The sequence below is a fragment of the Trachypithecus francoisi genome, unplaced genomic scaffold (assembly GCF_009764315.1).
Source record: "Trachypithecus francoisi isolate TF-2019V2 unplaced genomic scaffold, Tfra_2.0 Lachesis_group17, whole genome shotgun sequence".
In the NCBI taxonomy this organism is placed as follows: Eukaryota; Metazoa; Chordata; class Mammalia; order Primates; family Cercopithecidae; genus Trachypithecus; species Trachypithecus francoisi.
In genome coordinates this window covers 11239685-11265577 of record NW_022681462.1, presented here as the reverse complement: position 1 = coordinate 11265577, position 25893 = coordinate 11239685, and the positions used below count along the sequence as shown (strand labels likewise).

At 38.4% G+C, this 25893-nt stretch overlaps 1 protein-coding gene across 5 annotated transcripts in view; it reads left to right on the top strand.

The window, feature by feature from the left end:
• The window catches only part of USP34 (ubiquitin specific peptidase 34), a 288549-nt gene that overhangs the window by 215717 nt on the left and 46939 nt on the right, over positions 1-25893 (top strand). For all 5 annotated transcript variants that reach the window (XR_004443955.1, XR_004443956.1, XM_033239152.1 and 2 more), the window contains exons 48-58: positions 293-387; positions 8210-8382; positions 11193-11346; positions 12391-12469; positions 16128-16181; positions 16292-16387; positions 21426-21490; positions 21576-21651; positions 21740-21787; positions 21906-21971; positions 25513-25593. Coding sequence is in view for 3 of the 5 variants with exons in the window: in XM_033239152.1 (XP_033095043.1) it covers positions 293-387; positions 8210-8382; positions 11193-11346; positions 12391-12469; positions 16128-16181; positions 16292-16387; positions 21426-21490; positions 21576-21651; positions 21740-21787; positions 21906-21971; positions 25513-25593 (987 nt within the window). In the remaining 2 variants the exon portion in view is untranslated. The remainder of the gene's footprint in view (positions 1-292; positions 388-8209; positions 8383-11192; positions 11347-12390; positions 12470-16127; positions 16182-16291; positions 16388-21425; positions 21491-21575; positions 21652-21739; positions 21788-21905; positions 21972-25512; positions 25594-25893) is intronic.

Below are 25893 nucleotides of genomic sequence, written 5' to 3'. Positions count from 1 at the left end.
TGTTTTTATGTATTTTCTTGTTACTGTACTGTTCAAATAAGAATTAAGGATCAACCATAAAGTTCTTTTTTGCCCAATCAAAATTTAAATTTTTAATTAGCCCTTCAAAAAAGTTCCTAAGATTCGTAGAATATCTTAATATGAGGAAAAACAGTTTACTAAAATTTAAGAATTTACTTTTTAAAAAAATTTTTTTTGCTGAGCATTCTGCCAAAATTGTAATTGCCACCTTTTGTATATTTGCATGGTATAAACAATCATGTGAAGCTTTTAAATGTGGTCTTATACACAGGAATCTCTTGATGAAGTTACTATAAAAGACACTTTGGAAGGTGATAACATGTATACTTGTTCTCATTGTGGGAAGAAAGTACGAGCTGAAAAAAGGTACGCTTTTTCAAATGATTTTTAATGTTTTCACCATAGACGTGGAACACAAACTAAGGGTAAACTAAGATTAAATTTTTATGGAAATTATATGATTAGGGTAAAATCAGCTGCATGGAGCTCAGTCTCATGGAGCAACTTTTCATCTAGTTGTTCAGTGAATCGCTATTTATTTTGACATATACTGAGCTGTATGAAAGTGGTAATCAGTCAACTTGAAACTATAGATTTTGGGGAGCAGATACATGGACGATAAGTACATTGATCATTTTCATCATTATCTGTATTGAGTCTCAGATGTCTAGCTTTTGTGGCATTTTCTTAGGTAATACAGTGGACCCCCTTATCCTCGGGAAATTTTGCAAGACCCCACAATAGATGTCTGAAACTTCAGATTGTACTGAACCCTATATGTACTGCTTTTTGCTGTACATAACATACCTATGATAAAGTTTAAGTGACAAATGAAGCTCAGTATTCTTGCCCTTTGGGGCCGTTATTAACTCAAATAAGGGTTACTTGAACACAAGCATTGCAATACTATGACAATCCATGTAATAATTAAGGGAGCTACTAAGTGACCAGTAAGTGGGTAGTGTCTGCAGCACAGATAAGCTGGACAAAGGGATGATTCACATCCTAAGCAGGATGGTGCAAGATTTTATCATGATACTCAGAACAGCACACTACTTATGAACTGTTTATTTTTGGAATTTTCCGTAGTAGCTAACTAGGGACTTTTCTACTAGCTAGCCTTTCCAAAGTGCTTTTTGTTTAGCAAACACTGTTCTGAGAACTTTAATCCAGTTAATCCTCACAGCATTTCTTTGCAATAGATGCTGTTATTATCCCCATTTTACATATGAAGACATGGAGTCACAGAATAAAGAAACTTTCTCAATACTGATTCCTAAGATACAAATAAGCAAATTTCAGGGAGATAATCAAGTTGAATTTGAGTTCTCATTGGGGCATCCAGGTAGAAAGGTCCTGCAGGCAGTTGGCTGTTACGGTTAGAGCTTGGTGAGAGGTCTAGATTGGAGGTAGATTTGAGAGTTAGTAACTGTTGAGTTAGAGTGTTAAATAAGTGTTTATACTATAATACATTCAAGCTGGTTCTTCTTTCCTTTCCAGTGCATTGTTGTTATTTTTGGATACATAAGTTTTTGGTACATTGATCAAAAATAGTCTCCCTCAGCTTTCATTTTTAGTAGAATTTCTTCAAAAATAACAATTTAGTGGTCTTCAAATAAAAATTTGAAGCCTTACACATACAGTGGTTTCCATCTGTAATCCCAGCACTTTGGGAGTTCAAGGATGTTCACTTGAGCCCAGGAGGGCAACATAGGGAGACACTGTTACTACAAAAAATTTTAGAAATTAGCGAGATGTGGTGACATACACTTATAGTCTCAGCTGCTTGGCAGGCTGAATCGGGAGGATCACTTGAGCCTGGGAGGTGGCTTGCAGTGAACCATGATTGTGCCTTTGCACTGCAGCCTTGGTGATAAATTGAGAACCTGTCTCAAAAAAATAAAAATAAAAATTACTATACTTGTTTTACTAATGCATGCCAAACATGCATTAGTTTTCTTTATTAATTATTACTTCATGATTCACGTGTTCCCCAGGCTGGTCTTGATCTCTTGGACTCAAACAATCTGCCCACCTCAGCCTCCAAAAATGCTGGGATTACAGGCATGAAGCCACTGCACCTGGCCAAAAGGCTCTTAAGAGCCATAAAATGGCAAGTTTAGGACAGAGTAGTTGAGTAAACATTTTAATTTTATATTGAAAGACAAATAGAAATTGAATTGAAAAGAGCGTCTTATGCAGTTCGTTACTAGGAACAAATGCTGAGAATAGAAATGTCCTTGAATGTGCTTAAAATCTAGGATTAGGTCAGCCTGCATTTTTAACTACTGTATTCACATGGAACAGTAGTGGAAAATAAGATTGGTAACACGATGGCATCAAATTATTGCCATCCCAGTTTTAGGTTTATCTGTGTGATTGAATCCTTCAGAATATCTGCCTGAGAAATAATGTAGTTGTTGGAAAGGACTTAAGAGCTAAACCAACCTAAAAATACAGAGGATGAAGTGACAGATGAAAGACAAGGAAAGAAAGAAAATCAGGATAAAATGGTAACCCCAAAACTGGGAAGAGAATCTCAAGAAGAAAATAATCAATTAACATAATTCATAGAGATGAAAGAAAATGACAGCTGAATAAAAGCATTGGGTTTTTCCAGAAGGTAGTTTAGTGATGTGTTTTGTCAGGTTATAGGAATAGAAGCAACATTGTCGGGACACATGGAATCAAGCATAAATCATTCATTTTTAAAGTTTGGCAACAGGCCGGGCACGGTGGCTCATGCCTGCAATCCCAGCACTTTGGGAGCCCAAGGCAGGTGGATTGCCTGAGGTCAGGAGTTCAAGACCAGCCTGGCCAACATGGTGAAACCCTGTCTCTACTAAAAATACAAAAATTAGCTGGTTGTGGTGGCTGACACCTGTAGTCCCGGCTACTTGGGAGGCTGGGGCAGGAGAATCGCTTGAACGTGGGAGGCGGAGGTTGCAGTGAGCCAAGATCATGCCACTGCACTCCAGCCTGGGCGACAGAGCAAGACTATGTCTTTAAAAAAAAAAAAAAAAAAAAAGGCAATAAAAAAACAGCAAGACAGCAAGGAAGATAGTAGCCAGAAAGAGTCTTGGGGCTCAAAGGATTTTTCTAGATGAAAGATACCTGAGCATGTTTGAAGGCAGAGAATAAAAAGTCATTATACAATAAGACACTGAAGTTGCTTAAGAGGAGGTTTTCCAGGTCAGCATTTATTTGAAAGGGATGGTATTCATTTTTCCAATTTCAAGAAGTGTAGTTGGGGCCGGGCGCAGTGGCTCAAGCCTGTAATCCCAGCACTTTGGGAGGCTGAGACGGGCGGATCACGAGATCAGAAGATCAAGACCATCCTGGCTAACATGGTGAAACCCCGTCTCTACTAAAAAATACAAAAATCTAGCCGGACGAGGTGGCGGGCGCCTGTAGTCCCAGTTACTCGGGAGGCTGAGGCAGGAGAATGGCGTAAACTCGGGAGGCAGAGTTTGCAGTGAGCTGAGATCTGGCCACTGCACTCCAGCCTGGGCGACAGAGCGAGACTCCGTCTCAAAAAAAAAAAAAAAAAGAAGTGTAGGTGGACATAGTCAAATGAAAGCGTAGCTATGCAGGTAATTACACGAAGAAGACACTCATCTGATGAGAGTTTGGTTAGGATAAGAGTTAGGGACATATATATAATGGAGTCAGTCAAAAGTTAACTGTTGTAGAGGAATATAATAAATGAGACACTAAAAGATCATCAAGGGTCTGAGTCAAGTTCTTTGGAGAATCTCTTTCTAATCGGAATAAATGTATTGAATACATCCATCATTCTTGATAACCTCCTTCTTTTGACTGATAAGATTCTGCTGTTTTTCTGAAATACCTGTCACATCTCTCCCAGGTAGTCAGTCATTTTTGTTCTTACCATACTTTTATATCTCTGTACTAACATAATATTCAACAGAAATGGGCCAATTGAGGAAGTGAACAAAGTGCTTATTATCCTCAATAGGATCATATTCTGCTCTATCTTCAGACCTCTGGTTTTCTCAGTCTATTCATTTTACCTGAGTAATTTATCAATCACCATAGTACCAATTTTTTACTGATACGCTACTGGCAAAGCATTCTAAACTAAGAAAATGACAGCTGAATAAAAGCATTGGGTTTTTCCAGAAGGTAGTTTAGTGATATGTTTTGTTTATTTTTGTCATCTTGGTTTAGAATGCTTTTCTGTGCTTATCACCTGTCCTCCAGTCTTTCCAGATCTGCTCATCTCTTTTATTGACACAATGCATGCTTTCACCCCATGCCACAAGCTCATTAGCTATTCTTCAGAATTGTTAGGATGAAGTTCACACTCTGTCATTACATACATTTGACTCTGTTATACTTCATTTGCCAGTCTCCCAAATAATCTAAAATAGTGAAGTTTTGAACGTTTTATTCCCTCTGCCTGTAACATCTGTCATTCCTTGTTTCCCTAAATTCCTACTTTTTTATTTTTGACTGTGCTGTTGGTTTAAATAAATTCTCTTTTGATCTTTGTGTGCAGTGAAAAATTACTCCTTAAAATTCATTTTTTTGTATATCAAAGTTTGTATATTTTTGTTTGTTTAAATTGAACATATTGCTAGTTATGGTATAGGATTTAGATGATCAGTTGATTTTCTGCTGTTGCTGCTGCTGCTGCTGTTCTTGTAGTAGCAGCAGTTGACACTTAACTGAATGCTGTTTGCCAGGCCATGATGTTTCAGTCTCCATTTTATGACCCAGCAATTAAGCTCAGAGAGGTTAAGTAACTTATATAGGGTCATTCATCTAATAAGGGATTACAACCAGACTTTGCAATTCTGGTTCACAAAAATAAGTATTTTTATTCCTTTTATTTAGGGAAGAAAACTCTGAACCAAAGATCTCCTTGGCCCCGGAGTGTGATGGAACTCCTTTTCATGCTTCCATAGTACCCTTTTGTATCTTTATCATGGTGTTTACCATAGTTTACCATAATATTTTATTTTTCTTATGTTGACATAGGAAAATCTTTTCAGAATGGAAAAAGTCATGACTGTTTGCTGTTTTTTTTAAACAAATTAAAATGTTTGATTTAACAACCAAATTAAGTATGGAAAGATGAAACAAATGCACAGTCACGTATATACAGTATATCAAGGGGGCAGCCTTTCTAACAAGAATGCTGTAGAAAGAAAAAAATGTCCAAATGGGGAACAGTCCTGGTTTCATCAAGAAGCTGTTATGACATATGATGTTAAACCTTATGTAAATACAGTAATCTGATGGATTTGGCAACGATTTTTTTCATTTCCAGTCTTTTAAAGTAGACACAGATTTGCTTAGAATAAAGCTGATTTTTAAGAGTACACAAAAGTTGAGGACAAAGGATAGGAATAAATTCACAAATGCAGAGTGATGAAGAGTAAAAAGATACTGAGCAGCCGACTCATCATCCAAGGTGATTACCTAATAATCAGAGGCTGAAGACTTTATACTGCAAAACCAAGGATAGTTTAGTATATAAATGATACAGCTGAGTTTGTAGTTATATCTTGGCTTCTGTTAATTAAGAAAAATTAGCATAGTTATGTATAATCTTTAGTAGACAACCTGCATTCATTTCAATTAAATAATATTTTGTATAATAATGTAATATAAGGCCACAGTATTTATTTTGGACAAACTCCTTAAAGTAGTGATTTTAGTATCAGTGTTACTCATTCTTTTGAAATATAGTTTTCTAACTGAATTAAGGTTATAGATAATTTTTAAAATACTACATACATCAGGACTAGTAAAATAATTTATATTCAGGTATTTATATCTAATATCCAGTGAAAATGTACTACCAAATTTTTACAGTAGATATTAATCAGTCTGACTTGCCTGTTGATCCCGTAAGTATAATTATACATCAGCCTGATTTTAGTGTCTATTCTTTGATTTTATTAAATTAGGAATGCAGCAGTTATAGAGCAAATAAACACAAGTGATGCAGCCATACAAGGTTCATAACAGCTCTTCAGTTTACTATGTGCAAGCTCAAATACAGTCACACTAATGAATAGCCAGATTCCAATTCTTCATGAAAAGGTGCTGGTGGAGGTTGTCAGCCACCTTTTGATAGACATCCCCAATCCAGTGGCCAGTAAATGAGAGAACAGCCAAGACAAAAGAAAAACCTTCAGAAATTTTGCAGAGAATATGCCCCCTTTCTTCATGATGCCTGTGTTTCTCATGCTGAGAGTGGCCATGCACGTGGGGTGTTTACAGGAAAGAGTAACAGTACCTTCCTTATAGGATTGTTGTAAAACTTACATGCGTTAATGTACAGCAAGCCCTTAGGAGAGGAACTCCTTGAGGGGGGGATTTTTTCTGGTTAACTCAACCAATTCTATGTGCAGTCTGAGGTGTTTTTTGAAGATGCTTTCAACTTCTTCCTTCTCTCAACATAACTTTCCTCAGACTGAGAGCTGTTTTTCTTTTTTCTTTTTTGAGTCTTGCTCTGTTGTCCAGGCTGGTGTGATCTTTGCTTCCTGCAGCCTCAGTCTCCCAAGTAGGTGGGATTATAGGCGTGCACACTACCACACCTGGCTAATTTTTATATTTCTTGTAGAGACATGGTTTTGCCATGTTGGCCAGAATAGTCTTGAACTCCTGGCCTCAAGCAATCTGCCCACCTTAGCCTTCCAAAGTGCTGGTATTAAAGGCATGAGCCACTGTGCCCAGCCTTAGAACTATTTTTCTCTCCAATGCTATGGCTGTCTGTTTCAGCAGCTCTGTTGATATCTTCTGATGTCTGTGAGCGAGGTATCCTGTCACAGTGAGAACTCTTGGAGATATTCTGTCCAGACTCGTGCTGGGCATCCAATAGTACTTTTTCCATGTCACCAGTAGAAGTAGAAACGAAGGCTGAAACACTGCTCCCATTCCTATTATTGCTAAAGTGTAATTCTACCCAGGAGCCCTGCAGACTCTCATCCTGCATCGTGGGGGCTGTGCTCTGTGACATGGTGCTAGAGGGTGGCTGCCAGGCATCGGGCTGCCCTTCAGTGGTGGGCGGTGGGGAAAGGGTGAGCACCAGTGCTGCTGCCTAGTGCTCAGGGACTGACTGTATAGTTTTAATAAGAATGTTATTTAGAATACTTCTGTAGTTTCCCTTCTGTGTGGTTTTGTTTTTTGTAGTTTGTTTACCTGCAGACAAGGAAGGTCTGAAAATATTACATAGAAAATTTCAAAAATAATTCTTAAGTTTTTTTTTTTTTTTTTTTTTTTTGTTGAGACGGAGTCTCGCTCTGTCGCCCAGGCTGGAGTGCGGTGGCCAGATCTCAGCTCACTGCAAGCTCCGCCTCCCGGGTTTACGCCATTCTCCTGCCTCAGCCTCCCGAGTAGCTGGGACGACAGGCGCCCGCCACCTCGCCCGGCTAGTTTTTTTTTTGTATTTTTAGTAGAGATGGGGTTTCACCATGTTAGCCAGGATGGTCTTGATCTCCTGACCTCGTGATCCGCCCGTCTCGGCCTCCCAAAGTGCTGGGATTACAGGCTTGAGCCACCGCGCCTGGCCCAATTCTTAAGTTTTAAATTGCCCACTGGACTGAGTAGCATGATAAAATCTGACACAGTCCCCACCTGGGATGTAAGCCATCCTTTTGTCCAGTATGTCCATGGTGCATACACTACTTGTTCATTAGTCTGTTAGTAGCCCTTTTGGTTACCTTCGCGTTATTGCACTGCTTGTATTCAAGAAACCTTTATTTTACTTAATGGCACCAAAGTGTAAGACTAGTGATCATAACAGTTGGGCTTTGCCAAAGAGAAGCTGTAAAATGCCTTAAAGTTCTCAACTTAATATGAAAAGAAAAAAAAAATCATATGATGAGGTTGCTAAAATCTGTGAAATTGTGAACAGTATATTGTTATAATTGTTCTATTTTATTAATACTTGTTAATCTCTTGCTGTGCTTTATTTATAACTTTATTATAGGTATGTCTTTTTAAGAGAAACCATAGTGTCTATAGAGTTCAGTACTGTCCTCAGTTTCAGGCAGACACGGGGAGTCTCAGATGGTATCCCCTACGGATAAGGGGGATTACTATACTTCTTAACTCTGAGTTGAGAATTAAAATGGATATAGCATAACAGAAATCAAACCAACTGAAGTATTTGTGAGAAGTAATCTTTATTAATTTTTTTCTTGTCTCTCAGGGCATGTTTTAAGAAATTGCCTCGCATTTTGAGTTTCAATACTATGAGATACACATTTAATATGGTCACGATGATGAAAGAGAAAGTGAATACACACTTTTCCTTCCCATTACGTTTGGACATGACGCCCTATACAGAAGATTTTCTTATGGGAAAGAGTGAGAGGAAAGAAGGTGATTTTTCCATTTCTTTCTCTTATCTGTTGTTATTGTCAATCTCCGTAACAAGGTAGTCATAATTACAAAGTTTTCATCAACTACATAGTTAACACAAATTGAATGTTTGTTAAGACAATGACGTGCGTTCAGTCAGTTAACCAGTAAATATTTAGTATCTACTAGGACTATGTTCCTAGACGTTCTTCTATATACTAGAGTCACAGTGGTGAACAGGATAAGCATGGTTGTCGCTCTTGTGGAGCTTAAATCTTGTGGGGTGAGTCTTTTTATGTTGTTTTGTGTGTGTGTGTGTGTGTGTGTGTGTGTGTTTTGCCTGAGACACAGTCTTACTCTGTCTCCCAGGCTGGAATGCAGTGGCACGATCTTGGCTCACTCCACCTCCCAGGTTCAGGTAATTCTTGTGCCTCAGCCTCCCAAGAAGCTGGAACCATAGGCACACACCACCAGGCCCAACTAATTTTTGTATTTTTAGTAGAGACAGGGTTTCGCCATGTTGGGCAGTCTGGTCTCGAACTCCTGATCTCAGGCGATCCACCTGCCTCGGCCTCCTCAAGTGCTTGGATTATAGGTGTGAGCCACTGGGCCTGGCCTCTTGCTCATTTTTCCTTCTTTAGGAATAAGTTCTGTTTTGTCTAAACTAGGGTCCTGGCAATGTTTGTTTGTATAAAGAGTTCTGATTAAAATTTTAAAGGTTTGGAGAAGCCACTTACACTAAACTTCAGGAAAGAGAACCATGTTATAATCTTTAACTCCAGTGCCTAGCACTTAATGAGTATCCAGTAAATGTTTTACCCTCACTCAATGGGAGATGAGAGGTGTAAGCAATGAATGCACACTTTTTTCAGGAGACATACCCTTTCCTTGAAGAGAGTAGAGAAGATGGTAACTATAGCTATAAAGAAATACAGAGTTAAGAGAGGGAATTATTACTGTTAGGCTTTGGGTATATTTATACCTTGTAGAAGGCAGGGCACAGTGGCTCATGCCTGTAACCCCAGCACTTTGGCAGGCCAAGGCAGGCGGTCACCTTAGATCAGAAGTTCGAGACCAGTCTGGCCAACATGGTGAAACCCCGTCTCTACTAAAAATACAAAAACATTAGCTAGATGTGGTAACACATGCCTATAATCTCAGCTACTCAGGAGGCTGAGGCAGGAGAATTACTTGAACCCAGGGAGGCGGAGGGTGCAGTGAGCTGAGATCGTGCCATTGCACTCCAGCCTGGGCGACAGAGTGAGACTCTGTCTCAAAAAAATAAAAATAAGTTGTAAGGCATGGCCCAATAGAGATGACAGGCAAAGTTAAGAAGTGGGCATTGTATGTATACATCCTACTTTTTTTTTGGGGGTTCACGTCATTCTCCTGCCTCAGCCTCCCGAGTAGCTGGGACTACAGGCGCCGACCACCGCGCCCGTGTAATTATTTTGTATTTTTAGTAGAGACGGGGTTTTACTGTGTTAGCCAGGATGGTCTCGCTCTCCTGACCTCGTGATCCGCCCGCCTTGGCCTCCCAAAGTGCTGGGATTACAGGCGAGAGCCACCGCGCCCGGCACATCCTACTTTTTAGACCTATTATTAAACCATTTAAAAAATTAGCCAGGTGCAGTGACACATGCCTGTGGTCACAGCTATTGGGAGGCTGAGATGGGAGGATCACTTGAGCCCAGGAGTCCAGGGCTGCGGTAAGCTATGATTATGCCACTACATTCCAGCCTGGATGGTAGAGCAAGACTCCATCTATTTGGAAAAAAAATTTTTTTTTTTTGGAAAAGTATAGCAGAACGTCCTCACAGCTGTGCTTCATTTGTATTTCTTGTGATGTTTCCACTTGTGGAGATAGCAGAATTTATGCCAGGATAAAGGAATTTGAGCGTAAAATTGCCTCTGTAAGCATATCTACACTCCTCAGCCACTGCCTTGGCACCTTGAGTCATATGCTTCTCTTACCGACCTAATTATCTCTTCATGTTCCAGTTCAGACTGTCCCCTCAAGTCAGCCAAGTCTCGTCATTTCCTTATTCCATATTCTACGTTTTCCTTTCTGTGTGGTAGTGGGAATATACATCATAAATCATACGTCGTCTTGAAACTTATTAGACCATTCTATTTTTTTTTCCTCAGTATCTTTTATTACCTTTAGATTTTAAATCTTTGGGGATAGGAAGTGTACCTTTTTCTTTATTTTGTTTCTGTCTACACAAATCTCCTAATACATAGTGTTTTTTATTAACTGATACGTATTTGGAAGCTGCCAGTACAATGCTTCGTTTTCCTTTTTTTGGCCAACTGTTCAAACCATGTTTAAACCACTTTTCTTAACAAGAGAATAAAAGAAGTATACCAGTTCCTTTTTAGGTCCTTTGTTTGCCTGCTCCTAGTAAAGATTAAATAGAATGGAGCATTTTATACTACCTATTTCAAAAGACTAGTCAGATTAAACAAAAATATTTTATATTTATACTTTATATTGAAGTTGTCCATAATTATGTACTAACACGTGGTTGTTTTACTAGTGGTTTGTATAATATGTCCTCTATGGTAGTAAGCTAAGGATGGTGAATGACTAGCAAATACTTGTTTTGTACATATTTAACATATAAACTATTTGTATCTATTTCTGTAAATAAAGTTTATTATAAAAAGTGATTCTACGTAACTGTTGTGACACTGGGAAAATTATTTTTATTTTATTAAAATGCTGTTAATAGAATAAAATATTGTAATAAAGTTTATTATAAAAAGGGCTTCTAAGTAACTGTTGTGAAGTTTGGAAAATTATTTCCATTCTATGTAAATCATTTCAGGTTTTAAAGAAGTCAATGATCATTCAAAAGACTCAGAGAGCTATGAATATGACTTGATAGGAGTGACTGTTCACACAGGAACGGCAGATGGTGGGCACTATTATAGCTTTATCAGAGATATAGTAAATCCCCATGCTTATAAAAACAATAAATGGTGAGTTTTAAATATTTCAAAACTTTTTTCCTTTAAGAATTTGTGGTAGTTTTCTGAAATGTTTTCAGTACTTAGTTTTCTAAAAACTTTCTACAAAAGTTGGAAATGAGGCAGACAAAATTTTTAAATGAAGATAACTTTCAACAGACAGTATAAATCAGTTCTTAAACATACAGATCTTTTAACTCTTGAGAATTTGTATCCTTTCCTCAGAGAAATGAATACACAGTTTTGCAGACAACTTTAGGAGCTTTATAGACAACATTTCAACTCTTACCTTCTCTATTCATTTAAGAGCTGCTTATTGAATATCTTCTACAGGGTAGCCTTATATGTACCATTAGAAGTTACCTGCATGCTCTGCTTGCTTCACCTCCTGTTGGGAGGACCACACACACTTTCTTTTTATCGTTTTATCAAGTTAATGGTTGAAAGTCATTAAACAGTCCCCAGTACCTGTTTTTTGGTCTTCAGATATTGTCAGGTAGGGTCTAGCCTGTAGGTACTATATGTGTGCTAGGCACTGTTCTAAGTGCTGGGGATATTGCTTTGAAGAAAATCTACAATTGTTAATTGATTTTCAGTTAGCAGAATAGTTTCATTCAGTTATTTTTCACTTCTTCACCCGTCGTGTCCATGGTTCCTTTTCCTTTTTTTATCCATTTGAATGTTTCCATAAGTATATTTTGAATCTTTTTTTGATCATAAATTTTGAAATGGTATCTGTCTTTGAAAGTTCTCACATCTCTTAATTTTTCCTAATAGCATTACATGTTATATTTAAGCAAACTTTTTTATTTCTTTTATGAATTCTTTTGTTAATCCTAGGTTATAAATGGATCTATCTGATTATAAGGTGGTTAAGAGTATGTTATAAAATTATATTTCCAATTTCTAGTAGATTAGAATTGTAAAAATAAGAACTTAGAATTTACCTCATGAAATAATAGACACTTGTAATATTGGTTATTCAAAAAATAGTAGACATAATATGAAGATATTCAGTATATGCATACTGGATTAATACCATATGCTCTATTTTAGGTATCTTTTTAATGATGCTGAGGTAAAACCTTTTGATTCTGCTCAGCTTGCATCTGAATGTTTTGGTGGAGAGATGACGGTAAGTTTTATTCAGACATTTTAAATGGTTTGTGCCTTGTCATATCCAAAATCCAGTAGCAGAGTTGCTTAACTTTCTTTTAATTGCTGTGATTAAACTAAAGATTTATTCAGGCCGGGCGCGGTGGCTCAAGCCTGTAATCCCAGCACTTTGGGAGGCCGAGTCGGGTGGATCACGAGGTCAGGAGATCGAGACCATCCTGGCTAACACGGTGAAACCCCGTCTCTACTAAAAAATACAAAAAACTAGCCGGGCGAGGTGGTGGGCGCCTGTAGTCCCAGCTGCTCGGGAGGCTGAGGCAGGAGAATGGTGTGAACCCGGGAGGCGGAGCTTGCAGTGAGCCGAGATCCAGCCACAGCACTCCAGCCTGGGCGACAGAGCGAGACTCCGTCTCAAAAAAAAAAAAAAAAAAAAAAAAAAAGATTTATTCAACTGATATTTATTAGAAGTTTAGTATGTTTACAGAAATATTTTTAAAGTGCTGTTTCTACTTTCCACAACAGCCTGATTAAGAAAGTAAGACAAATAAAAAGCTTAGTAGTATGGGAGTTGAATTACAGTGCCATGAGAATAAGGATTGAGTAAATTGTTGACTCAGTGAGTTCTGTGGGATTAGAGCAAAAAGAAATTACTGTTTACTGACTTAATCTGAAAAATCTTTGACAAGGGAGTCTCTCTTAGCTTACTGTGGCTTAAGAGGCTACCTGATTCACAATAAGAAAAAAAGAAATTAAAAAAATGTTTGGCAAGGAGGTTGGCTTGAGCTAAGTTTTAAAGGATTGTTCTTTCAGTGCTTTTTATAACACCAGCAGCAACCTGGATAACACTAGTTACTGGATAGAAAAAGGACATCTTTGTGACATAATTGACAAAAGACTTTTTTGGTTTTTGCCCCCAAGTCGGAATCTTGCTGTGTCACCCAGACTGGAGTGCAGTGGCACCATCTTGGCTCACTGCAACCTCCACCTCCTGGGTTCCAGCTGTTCTCGAGCCTCAGCCTCGGGAGTAGTTGGGATTACAGGTGCCTGCCACCATCCCCAGCCAATTTTTGTATTTTTAATAGAGATGAGGTTTCACCTTGTCGGCCAGGCTGGTCTCAAACTCCTGAACGCAAGTGATCCACCTACCTCAGCCTCCCAAGTGCTGCGATTACAGACATGAGCCACGGCACCTAGCTGACAATAGACGTTTTAAAAGACATTTAGGTTGGAGTAGTATTGTAATGATTTCACTTCTCTATAGACAGTTTATCCTAGTATCAATTTTCTGAGAACTGTGTTAAAATATTCTCTTGATGCTCCACAAGACAAATATTAGTCATTTCTGTTTCATAGTTTTGCCCAAATAAAATTGTTGTTTGACTTAACCATATTTGTTATGAATTAGCCATTTACATTCTGAATTTTATAGTTGATCTTAGCCAAAAGTTGAGAAATAATACACATTCCAGATTTTAATGAAGTGTTTCCTTATTGCTTCTCAGTGTTCTTGTCTACTCTGCTGAATGGAAAAAGAAAAGCAGGCCACTTGCTAACAATTTGGAAATGGGTAGAATAGGGAAGTAAATATTTAGTTACAACTAAAGCTAAAGCCACCACTAAATGTATTACATCTGTAGATGTTATTCGTAGAATGTTTCCTTTTTTTTTTTTTTTTTAAGATGGAGTCTCACTCTGTCACCAAGCTAGGGTACAGTGACATGATCTTGGCTCACTGCAACCTCCGACTCCCTGGTTCAACCGTTTCTCCTGCCTCGGCCTCCCAAATAGCTGGGATCAGAAGCACGCGCCACCCTACCCCGCCGCCAATTTTTGTGTTTTTAGTAGAGATGGGGTTTCACTATGTTGGCCAGTATGGTCTCGATCTCCTGACTTTGTGATCGCCCACCTCGGGCTCCCAAAGTGCAGGGATTACAGTCATGAGCCACTGTACCCGGCCGAATGTTTCCTTTAAAAAAAAAAAAAAAAAAAAAAGACCAAGGCTCTTCTCTTAAAAAGTAGTTTTTCAAATTGCACGTCCACTTTATTTTTTCTTTTATTTTATTGTAAAGTATCTTTAAAAAATGTTTTGAGGCCAGGTGTGGTGGCTCATGCCTGTAATCCCAGCACATTGGGAGGCCGAAGTGGGTGGATCACCTGAGGTCAGGAGTTCAACACCAGCATGGCCAATGTGGGGAAACCCTACCTCCACTAAAAATATAAAAATTAGCCAGGTGTGGTGGAGGGCGCCTGTAGTCCCAGCTTCTTGGGAGGCTGAGGCAAGAGAATCGCTTGAACCCGGAAGGTGAAGGTTGCAGTGGGCTGAGATTGTGCCATTGAACTCCAGCCTGGGTAACAAGAGCAAAACTCCACCTCAAGAAAAAAGAAAAAAAAAAGGCTGGGCGTGATGTCTCAGGCCTGTAATCTCAGCAGTTTGGGCGGCCAAGGCGGGTGGATTGCTTGAGGTCAGGAGTTCAAGACCATCCTGGCCAACATGGTGAAACCCCGTCTCTACTAAAAACACACAAAAAATTAGCCGGGTGGGATAGCGGGTGCCTGTAATCCCAGCTACTCGGGAGACTGAGGCAGGAGAATCGCTTGAATCAGGCGGAGGTTGCAGTGAGCCGAGATCACGCCATTTCGCTCCAGCCTGGGAGACGAGCAAAACTCCGTCTCCAAAAAAAAAAGTTTTGAATCTTCGTGTTTTAAAATGTCTGCCTCTGTCCCTTCTGATTTCATCGCCCATAATGCTGCTTGTCTGCTTCCCTTGGCTTTTTAAATTTTTTCTGTCACAACACATCTGAAGTTCTCCAGAATTACCAGTAGAATCCTCATGTCCTTACTCATTAGGAAACAGCCTTTAAGTTCTCAGAAGCCCCACCACTAAATTCCTCGTAATATTCCACATGTTCACTTACCTGTCTGTGATCCTTTGTTCAGCCTCCTTTTATCCTATGATCTTTCTTTCTTATTCAAATTTAGATCTTTACTGATTCCTTCTCATTACTTTGTGGTCCCTTTTCTTTCCTTTGCATCATGTGTGTGTGCGTGCGTGTGTGTGTGTGTGTGGTGTGTGTGTGTGTGTATTATCTTTGGTTGACTCTTTTTCTGATGCTGCTCTTGCTGTCTCCCATCAGGCACTGCTTAAAGTGTGTACTGACAAATCCATTTTATCTGCATAAAGTTACTTACAACTCTGAGGTTCAAAATTATGTTTGTGAAGGACTGGTGGAGGTAGATGTTTTGAGATGTCAGAATAAATTACAGCTTCATGCCAATGAGATATTTTAATAATATGCTTTTCTCATTTATAGTGTTGCTGAGTAATAACTATTTAAATTCAGTTTTTATTTCTACTTACCGCATTTACCAAAAATAGGACAAGGCCAACTGTTTCCTTGCCTCACTGTCTTCATTTGTTTTCTTTTGTTACAGTAAAATTTTCTCAGTCTCAACTTTATAGTGTTCTCTAAAAATAATAAAAACTGAAAAAAAAGATATTAGGATATATAGGCCAAATTGTGAAGTACATATAATTTTTATGAACGCGGTGTTGTTTGAAAACTACTTACAGGGTTACTGTTAAGTATAAAATAGCTGTTTATGAAATAACTTATATATAAACATAGCTGAGTATACCCATTTTTTCAAAGAAGTAAAACTTTTGTATTTTTAAACAGACCAAGACCTATGATTCTGTTACAGATAAATTTATGGATTTCTCTTTTGAAAAGGTAACCATTTTTTTAATGTATAGTTTTATATTGTTTTTTTCTTCTGCATTGTCTGCTTTTAGAGTGATACTTTGTCAAAATGAAAATATATTTTTTCTTGCTTCTTAAAGACACACAGTGCATATATGCTGTTTTACAAACGCATGGAACCAGAGGAAGAAAATGGCAGAGAATACAAATTTGATGTTTCGTCAGAGTTACTAGAGGTATAAGTTAATTTCACTTGAGCAACATTTTAAAAATATGTTAAGTGTTTATGCAAGGAATACTGTAGTGTAAGAATAGGCTCTACAGGTTGGTATTTGTAATTCTGACTAGATCTTAAGAATATTTACAAATAGTCTTGGTAATACTGACATAAGACCGGTAAATGAAAATGAATGAGATTAAATGGAGTAGAAAATATCACTAAAAGAAAGTAGGTGGCCGGGTGTGGTGGCTCATGCCTGTAATCTCAGCATGTTGGGAGGCCAAGGCGGGTGGATCACGAGGTCATGAGTTCATGACCAGCCTGGCCAAATGGTGAAACCCTGTCTCTACTAAAAATACAAAAATTAGCTGGGTGTGGTGGTGGGTGCCTGTAATCCCAGCTACTTGGGAAGCTGAGGCAGAGATAATTGCTTGAACCCGGGAGTCGGAGGTTGCAGTGAATGGAGATCGCACCACTGCACTTCAGCCTGGGTGACAGTGAGACTCCATTTCAGAAACAACAACAAAAAATAGGCAAAAAGGTTGAGGGAATCAGAGTGAGGTTAGATAATGTTTTGCTTCTTAGATTGGATGATGGGTTTGTAAGTGTTCCTTCTGTTATGCCTCATGATATAGACATGCCCTCAAGCATGCCTTGTAATTGAAATGCTGTTAAAATGTATTTTACGCCCGGGGGCAATGGCTTACGCCTATAATCCCAGCATTTTAGGAGGCTCAGACGGGTGGATCACCTGAGGTCAGGAGTTCGAGACCAACCTGGCCAACATGGCAAAACCGCAGCTCTACTAAAAAATAGAAAGATTAGCTGGGCGTGTTGGTGGGTGCCTGTAATCCCAGCTACTCAGGAGGCATAGGGGAGAGAATCCCTTGAACCCGAGAGGTGGAGGTTACAGTGAGCCAAGATAACACCACTGCATTTCAGCCTGGACAAAAGAGCAAAACTTTGTCTCAAAAAAAAAAAAAAATAGGGCTGGGTGCGGTAGCTCACGCCTGTAATCCCAGCACTTTGGGAGACTGAGGCGGGTGGATCACGAGGTCAGGAGATCAAGACCATCCTGGCTAACATGGTGAAACCCCGTCTCTACTAAAAATTCAAAAAATTACCTGGGTGTAGTGGCGGGCGCCTGTAGTCCCAGATACTCGGGAGGCTGAGGCAGGACAATGGGGTGAACCCCGGAGGTGGACCTTGAAGTGAGCCGAGATCGTGCCACTGCACTCCAGCCTGGGCGACAGAATGAGACTGTCTCAAAAAAAGTATTTTACATATGAAGGAATAAAAACGTGTTCATTTGTAGTTATGAAGCTTTCTTCATTTTATAATATAGTAGGTAGTAATAGTACATTATTGAATACATAGCTCAGTGTGTATTGTATTGGTGTTAGGAATTCAGTCAGCCAAAAACACAAAAAAGTAAATCTTCTCCAGAATGCATGCCTGATTAAATTGTATGTATTCATCTAGACAACTCAGCTTTTACTGTCTGGAAAAAAAAATTTTTTTTTTTTGTAATATTGTGATCAAGTCTTAAAACTGGGTATTGTTCTGAAATGCTTTTAACTAGTATCTTGCATGCACATGTGTTAATGGTAAAAAAAAACCAGGAATATTGTCTTTTTTAAATTCCTTGAATTGAATTTAGCAGCTGAATTAGATGGTATTCATTATAAATGGCTTCATTAGATTTGAAGCTACTAAACTTACCTATTTGTATAAAAACTATCTCAACCGTCATTATAACCACAATTAATTATAATCATTTTTTGTGCAAAGCTTTTTGCCCTAAAGATATTTAGAAAAATCTAGACCTTGCTTTATATAAGTACCCGACAGTATTTAATGACAGTTACGCCACTTGTGAAGTAAAATGAAATTTTAAATAAAACCTTTACAATGATACAAAGTATTTTGTTTGTTTACATCAGTGGTTCTCAAACTTCTGTGTGTATGTGTGAGTGACAGGGTCCTCATTTAAAGTGAGGAAGCTTAATCATTTCCGGCTTTTGATTTAAGGTGAAAGATGTGTGACTCCTCATTTTACTTGATACAGAGAGGCCATTGTAGGGTTGTTAATTGACCTAATTCCAGTATTGTCTCAGGGAATGTGGAGGCCTAAGGAGAGGGAGAAAGTGAACAGCTAGTTGGTGGAGCAGTCAGAACACACACAACTTGTATTAAGTGTGCCGTCTTATATCGGTGTAGTTCGTGGTACCCTGAAACAATCACAATAGTAACCTCAAAAAATCATACTGATGATAGATCACCATAATAATATGATATAATATATAATATAATGTAATACATAATATAATAATATATAATGACGAAAATGTTTGAAATATTTCAGGAATTACCAAAATGTGACAAAGTGAGGACATGCTAGTAAAAAAAATGGTGCCAGTAGACTTGCTTGATTGCAAGGCTGCCACAGCCCTTCAGTTTGTTGAAAAATACAGCATCTGCAAAGTGCAGTAAAGTGAAGCACAATAAAATGAGATATGCCTGTACATTAGAAAATTCCTCATTGCAGACCTAAGCCAACAATTTTTTCTGTAATTGTTCCAGCTTACTATTTTTAAATGAGTGTGCCTACATGTTTTCTTAAAATTAAATTTAAAATGTAAAATACTGTGTACATGAACATTAATATGATTTTAGATATAAACCAGAATATGGTTCTTTAGATTTGTACATTTAAAGCATAGCTATTAATCCCAAAAGATAACATAAAACATTTTAGAAGCATAAAAGAGATTAAGCACACTCTCGCCCGGCTAATTTTTTGTATATTTTAGTAGAGACGGGGTTTCACCGTGTTAGCCAGGATGGTCTCGATCTCCTGACCTCGTGATCCGCCCGTCTCGGCCTCCCAAAGTGCTGGGATTACAGGCTTGAGCCACCGCGCCCAGCCATAAATTGTAATGATTCTTACAGATAATATAAGGTAAGAGTTCTCAGAAAGTGTAGTTGATAGGGTTTGCTAGAAAAGGGTCAGGAAATACTTTGGGAAGTTAACCTTAAACTGAAACTTGAAAGTTAGAGAAGAGGTAATCATGTGAAGAATGCTCGGGGCCAGGCAAAGAGAACATTATGTACAAATTGCCTAGGAAGGACAGAGCTTATTGGCATGTTTCAGAAGCCAAAAGATGACCTATATGGCTGTGATGGTAGTTCAAGGAAAAGTGGCCCAAGATGAGGATGGACAGTTATGTAGAAAATAGCTAGGGTAAGGATGGGTGCAGTGGTTCACACCTGTAATCCCAGCACTTTGGGAGGCTGAGGCAGTTGGTTCACCTGAGGTCACGAGTTCGAGACCAGCCTGGCCACCATCATGAAACCCCCTCTCTACTAAAAATACAAAAATTCACTGGGTGTGGTGGTAGGCATCTGTAATCCCAGCTACTTGGGAGGCTGAAGCAAGAGAATCGCTTGAACCTGGAGGTGGAGATTGCAGTGAGCCGAGATCGCACCATTGTACTCCAGCCTGGGCAACAAGAATGAAACTCTGTCTCAAAAAAAGAAAAAGAAAAGAAAAAAGAAAACAGCTAGGGTGGCTGGGCAGAGTGGGCAGGATGAGATTACCCCTGTAATCTCAGCACTTTGGGAAGTAGGTGGATTGCTTGACCCCAGGAGTTCAAGACCAGCCTGGGCAACATGGTAAAACCCCATCTCTACCAAAAAAAAAAAAAAATGTATATATATATTAGCTGGGCATGGTGGCACACACCTGTGGTCCCAGCTACTCAGGAGGCTGAGGTGGGAGGATCACTTGAGGCCAGGGAGGTCAAGGCTGCAGTAAGCTGTCATGCTGCTGCACTCCAGCCCAGGTGACAGAGTGAGACCCTGTCTCCAAAGAAAAAAAAAATAAAAAAATAAAATCCACGAAAAATAGCTATACACATACATAGATACAATATAAAAAGGACTATCAAACAGGTGAATGTTTCTGTAAAACAAAAATAGAGCAGAACCGAAAACACTTATATGATAGAAACCACAGTATTACCTGCCTTTAGGTTCAGGAGATCATGTTGACCAGTAGTTAGGCCCTAATGGGATTGAGGGGACAAAAATTGTGACACAGAATCTACAACTGAGCTCATGGCTGGAATCCAGAGTTTAGAATGGGGCTCCCTTGTTATAAAAACTACTGAATGAGATGGGCAGAATGCTATCAGACTCCGCCTGATACAGAGTCTGATACAGGGGCTACAGCTTAATAGAACGTTTTTGTGCCTGGAAATGCTCAAGAACTCTGAAGCAGGCTATTCACTGATTAAACTGTGATTTCCCAAATATCACTGTAGAACAGGAACCCTATTAGTTTCTAAATTAGTGTAGTGGACTGGGGAGGCAGAGATAGTTGAAAATCTTCAATGGAAGATTAAAGATAAGGTTGGGACTTTCAGCTCAAAATGAAGCTATCGACCAAAATTCCAAAATAAAATCAGAAGTATAGCCCTACAAAAGACAGCTAGTAATACCAGTAGTCAGAACATCTAGATAAAAATAGTTTTATGGAACTGACTAAAACATAAGGCCTATTTAAGGTATTCAGAGGGTTGAAGACAGAAACAGCAGCGTGATCCTACAGTGCTAATGTGAGAAATAATTTTTAATGATTTTTATAAACAAATCACATCTGATTTGGGTCTGCCAACCAGAATTAAGTATTGTACCAACTTTTAAATGTAAACCTTTCTTTTATAACCTTATCAGAATGTAACATGACTTATATTTTATTCATTTATATACTTGCTCTTCAGATAGGATTTCAGAATTCTTGCAGCATTTTAATAAATACAATAAAAACCGCACTGTTGCTTGAGGTAGCCAGATAAGTATTAATAATTACAAAATATTAGTAGCAACCATTTATATGAGTATACTTGGGGAAAAAATCAAAATGAACTTTAAGTGCATGTATTTTATTTTGTGGTTTTTTAGAGGAGATTTTTGTCTAATAAAAGTACTAGTAAAATGTAATGAAGTAAACTGCTTTATCATGTATCTAATGTTAACATTTTTGTTTTCAGTGGATTTGGCATGATAACATGCAGTTTCTTCAAGACAAAAACATTTTTGAACATACGTATTTTGGGTAAGTTTGGTAAATTTCATAGGTATTTTACATGTTTTAAAAAAATCTTATGTGTGAATTTTAAATGATTATTTTTAAATTCTAGATTTATGTGGCAATTGTGTAGTTGTATTCCCAGTACATTACCAGATCCTAAAGCTGTGTCCCTAATGACAGCAAAGGTAATAAATATATGAACTTTAAATAATTCTGTCAAAATTTACTACTTTAAAATGATTGAAGCTTTTTTTGCTGTATCTTTTCTTACAGTTAAGCACTTCCTTTGTCCTTGAGACATTTATTCATTCTAAAGAAAAGGTATGTGTTTTATACTATGGATTTTTTTTGTCATTTATGTTTTTATCAGGTATCTTTTGGTTTTTGTTATTGTTTGCTCAGAAGTTCATAAACTTTGACTGACTTTTTTCTTTTCTAGCCCACAATGCTTCAGTGGATTGAACTGTTGACCAAACAGTTTAATAATAGTCAGGCAGCTTGTGAGGTAAGGTGATAATTCAACAACTAATGCATAGCTTAAGATTCTTTTTTTCCCCCTCTTATCTAAGATGCTATAGGAAAGTTGTTTTATCTATCACAGAGAGCCAAATGTAAGTCATTCCGAAAATCATTTAGCTGAGAAACTTATAATTTAATATATCACATCCATTACACTGATTAAATAAATGATTATTAAGTCACTTAAAAATTTGTGTTTTGGCCGGATGTGGTGGCTCATGCCTGTAACCCCAGCACCTTGGAAGGCCGAGGCGGGCAGATTACGAGATCAAGACCATCTTGGCCAACATGGTGAAACCCTGTCTCTACTAAAAATACAAAAAATAGCAGGGTAGGGTAACGCATGCCTGTCGTCCCAGCACCTGGGGAGGCAGAGGCAGGAGAATCACTTGAACCTGGGAGGCAGAGGTTGCAGTGAGCTGAGGTTGTGCCACTGCACTCCAGCCTGATGACAGAGCGAGACTCTGTCTCAAAAAGAAAAAAAAAAAATTGTTTTTTTTTTCCCCTTCATCTAACAAAAGGAAAAACTATGTATAGAAAATTCCAGGCCGGGCGCAGTGGCTCAAGCCTGTAATCCCAGCACTTTGGGAGGCCGAGACGGGCGGATCACGAGGTCAGGAGATCGAGACCATCCTGGCTAACACGGTGAAACCCCATCTCTACTAAAAAAAAAAATACAAAAAACTAGCCGGGCGTGGTGACGGGCGCCTGTAGTCCCAGCTACTCGGGAGGCTGAGGCAGGAGAATAGCGGGAACCCGGGAGATGGAGCTTGCAGTGAGCTGAGATCCGGCCGCTGCACTCCAGCCTGGGCAACAGAGCGAGACTCTGTCTCAAAAAAAAAAAAGAAAATTCCAGACTCTTCCAAATATTTCTTAACTACTTTTGTTTTTACAGCCTTATTAAGGTATAAATGACAAAAATTTTATATATTCAAGGTATACAAAATGATTTGTACATTGATACAATGTACACTTCACAAGGTACATGGTGAAGTGATTACCACATTCAAATTAATTAACACATTTGCCACCACATAGTTATGTGTATGTGTGAGTGGTGAGGACACAAGATCTCCCTTAGCAAATTTCAAGTAAACTATGCAAAAAATTTTAAATCTTTTTTAGTCAGTTTTGTCTCAAAACAATACAATATTACAACTAGTGTCATGATGCTGTACATAAGATCCCCAGAATTTATTTAAAATGGAAACTTGGGATCAGGCACGGTGGCTCATGCCTGTAATCCCAGTACTTTGGGAGGCCAAGGTAGGCAGATCACTTGAGGTCAGGAGTTTGAGACCAGCCCAGCCCACAGCGAAACCACGTCTCTACCAAAAATAAAAAAAAAAGTAACTGGTCATGGTGGTGTACACTTGCAATCCCAACTACTGGGGAGCCTGAGGCAGGAGAATCACTTGAACCCTGGAGGCGAAGGTGCAGTGAGCTGAGATCACGCCACTGCATTCCAGCCTGAGCGAGAGTGAGACTGTCTCAATTTAACAAAATAAAAATAAAAAACCTGAAACTTTGTACTCTTTGGCCAACCTCATCTTCCTATTTCTTCCATCCCTCTCTTAACTACTTTTGTATGTTAGGAAATGCTTACCATCATCTGTCACTTCCTCTTTCCCCACTCCGCCAAAAAAAAATTCACCTATCCATCTATCTCAGTAGATCAGTTTATGCCCGGTTTTAGCTCCCCATCCCCCATTTTAAGAGATGCATCCCTAAGGATAACCCACTCACAGGTAGTGACAACTTAATCATATTGCCATCTTAATTTTTAGATTAGCAACCAAAGAGTTGTAAACTCCATAGGAATGCAAGTGTTACAAATTAACAGAAGTGGGAAATAGCAGTCTAGTATATAATTGATGAATTATATTTAAAGGTTTTTTGCATATTTAGAAGTTCATCTAATTATACCTTGTAAAAATACAGTAAGGGAATCTATTCCTCAGAAATTTCAAATACAAAAGTGTAACTTTTTGAAACTTTGTAATGAGAAACAGAAGTAGAAAGGGACCATAAGCTGTCACATGCCTGTCCCTCAGCTTCAATACATAATAATAATTCTTTCATTCTTGTTTCATCTGTCCCCTGTTCTTTTTTTCCCATAATGGAAGAATTTTAAAGGAGACGTAAATATATTATGCATCCATAAACACCCAGTATATATTTCTAACATAAGAAAACTTTAAAAACGTATGCAACCAGTAATATTAGAAGTGATTTCTCGTCTTTATAACTTTTTTTACCCCCAGAGAGGGTGTTGTTCTGTCACCCAGACTGTTGAATGCAGTGGTGCACAATCATAGCTCACTGCAACCTCAAAATCCTGGGCTTGAGCAATCCTCCTCCCTCAGCCTCCTGAGTAGCTGGGACCACAGGCACACACCAACACACTCAGCTAATTTTTTTCTTTTTTTATAGAGACAGAGTCTCTTTGTTGCCCAGCTGGTCTCAAACTCCAAGCTTCAAGCCATCCTCCTGCCTCTGCCTCCCAAATTGCTGAGATTACAGGCATGAGCCATTATGCCTGGCCAGAAGTGATTTATTCTTGTCATCTAATACCCATCCTATGTTCAGTTTTCTTTATCTAAAAAAAAAAATTTTCAGTTGATTGGTTTAAAAGAGTGGTTCAAACAAGTTCCACATTTTGCATTCATCTGTCTCTTAAGTCTTCCTTAATCTGTAAAAGTTACTTTTTTTCTCCATGCCATTTTTTGTCATTTGTGCTTTAGGATTTCCCTCATGCTTTCTTTGACTAATTGCATTTTCCTGGTGGTGTTTAACATGTTCCTCTGTTTCCTTCTCCTCTCATGGCTGTTTGATAGATCCAGAGTTTCTCCAGTGCTAATTAGATCATAATTTGTTTTTAAACAGAAAGAAAATGAATCATGCTTATATCATATATTATTAATAGGAGGCCGGGTGTGGTGGCTCATGCCTATAATACCAGCACTTTGGGAGGCCAAGGCGGCTGGATCACCTGAGGTCAGGAGTTCGAGACCAGCCTGGCCAACATAGTGAAACCCCATTTCTACTAAAAATACAAAAATAAGCCGGGCATGGTGGTGTATGCCTGTAATCTCAGCTACTCGGGAGGAGAATCACTTGAACCTGGGAGGCAGAGGTTTTAGTGAGCCGAGATCGTGCCACTGCAGTCCAGCCTGGGCAATGGAGCAAGATCTGTCTCTGTCTCTCTCTCTTTCTCTCTCTCTCTATTTATTTCAATTAAGGAGTAAAGATTCTGTAGTGTGACATTTATGAGGGCTAAGAGAATGATATTTCATTTTATTATGATAAAGGACACACTAATATAAATGGCATTCCATGGAGTTGTGTAATGATGTAACCCTTATTAAGATTTTTAGAGTTTGGACTTTTATAACAATTAGAGAAACTTTTCTGGTAAGAACTTAAAAGAATTAAAACACTGACTATAAATAAAATTCTTATGTGACTGTTAGCCCATGTAACAAATATTTATTGAATGTTAAAGTCACACTGTGTTATTTTTACAGTGGTTTTTAGATCGCATGGCTGATGACGACTGGTGGCCAATGCAGATACTAATTAAGTGCCCTAATCAGATTGTGAGACAGGTAAGAAAAAATGTGTTTGAAAAAATTATTTGGAAAAGAAGTTACTTTCAATTTAATTATTCTAAATTTGCTTATTAGTGTGTCTTAACCTAATATTGATAATAGTATGAAAAGATCTACCTCCTATCATAAAAGTCATTTTGTTGTTGGTTTCACCAGGCTCTTTTAACATCAGCTCTCTAATAAGGTGATTAAAATTATGCACATTTCCTGGATATAGGAAGATTGACTGTAACTTCCTACTTTTATTGTTAGATCCTGCTCTTTATTATTAGATGCTTTATGAGTTGTACTGATTGT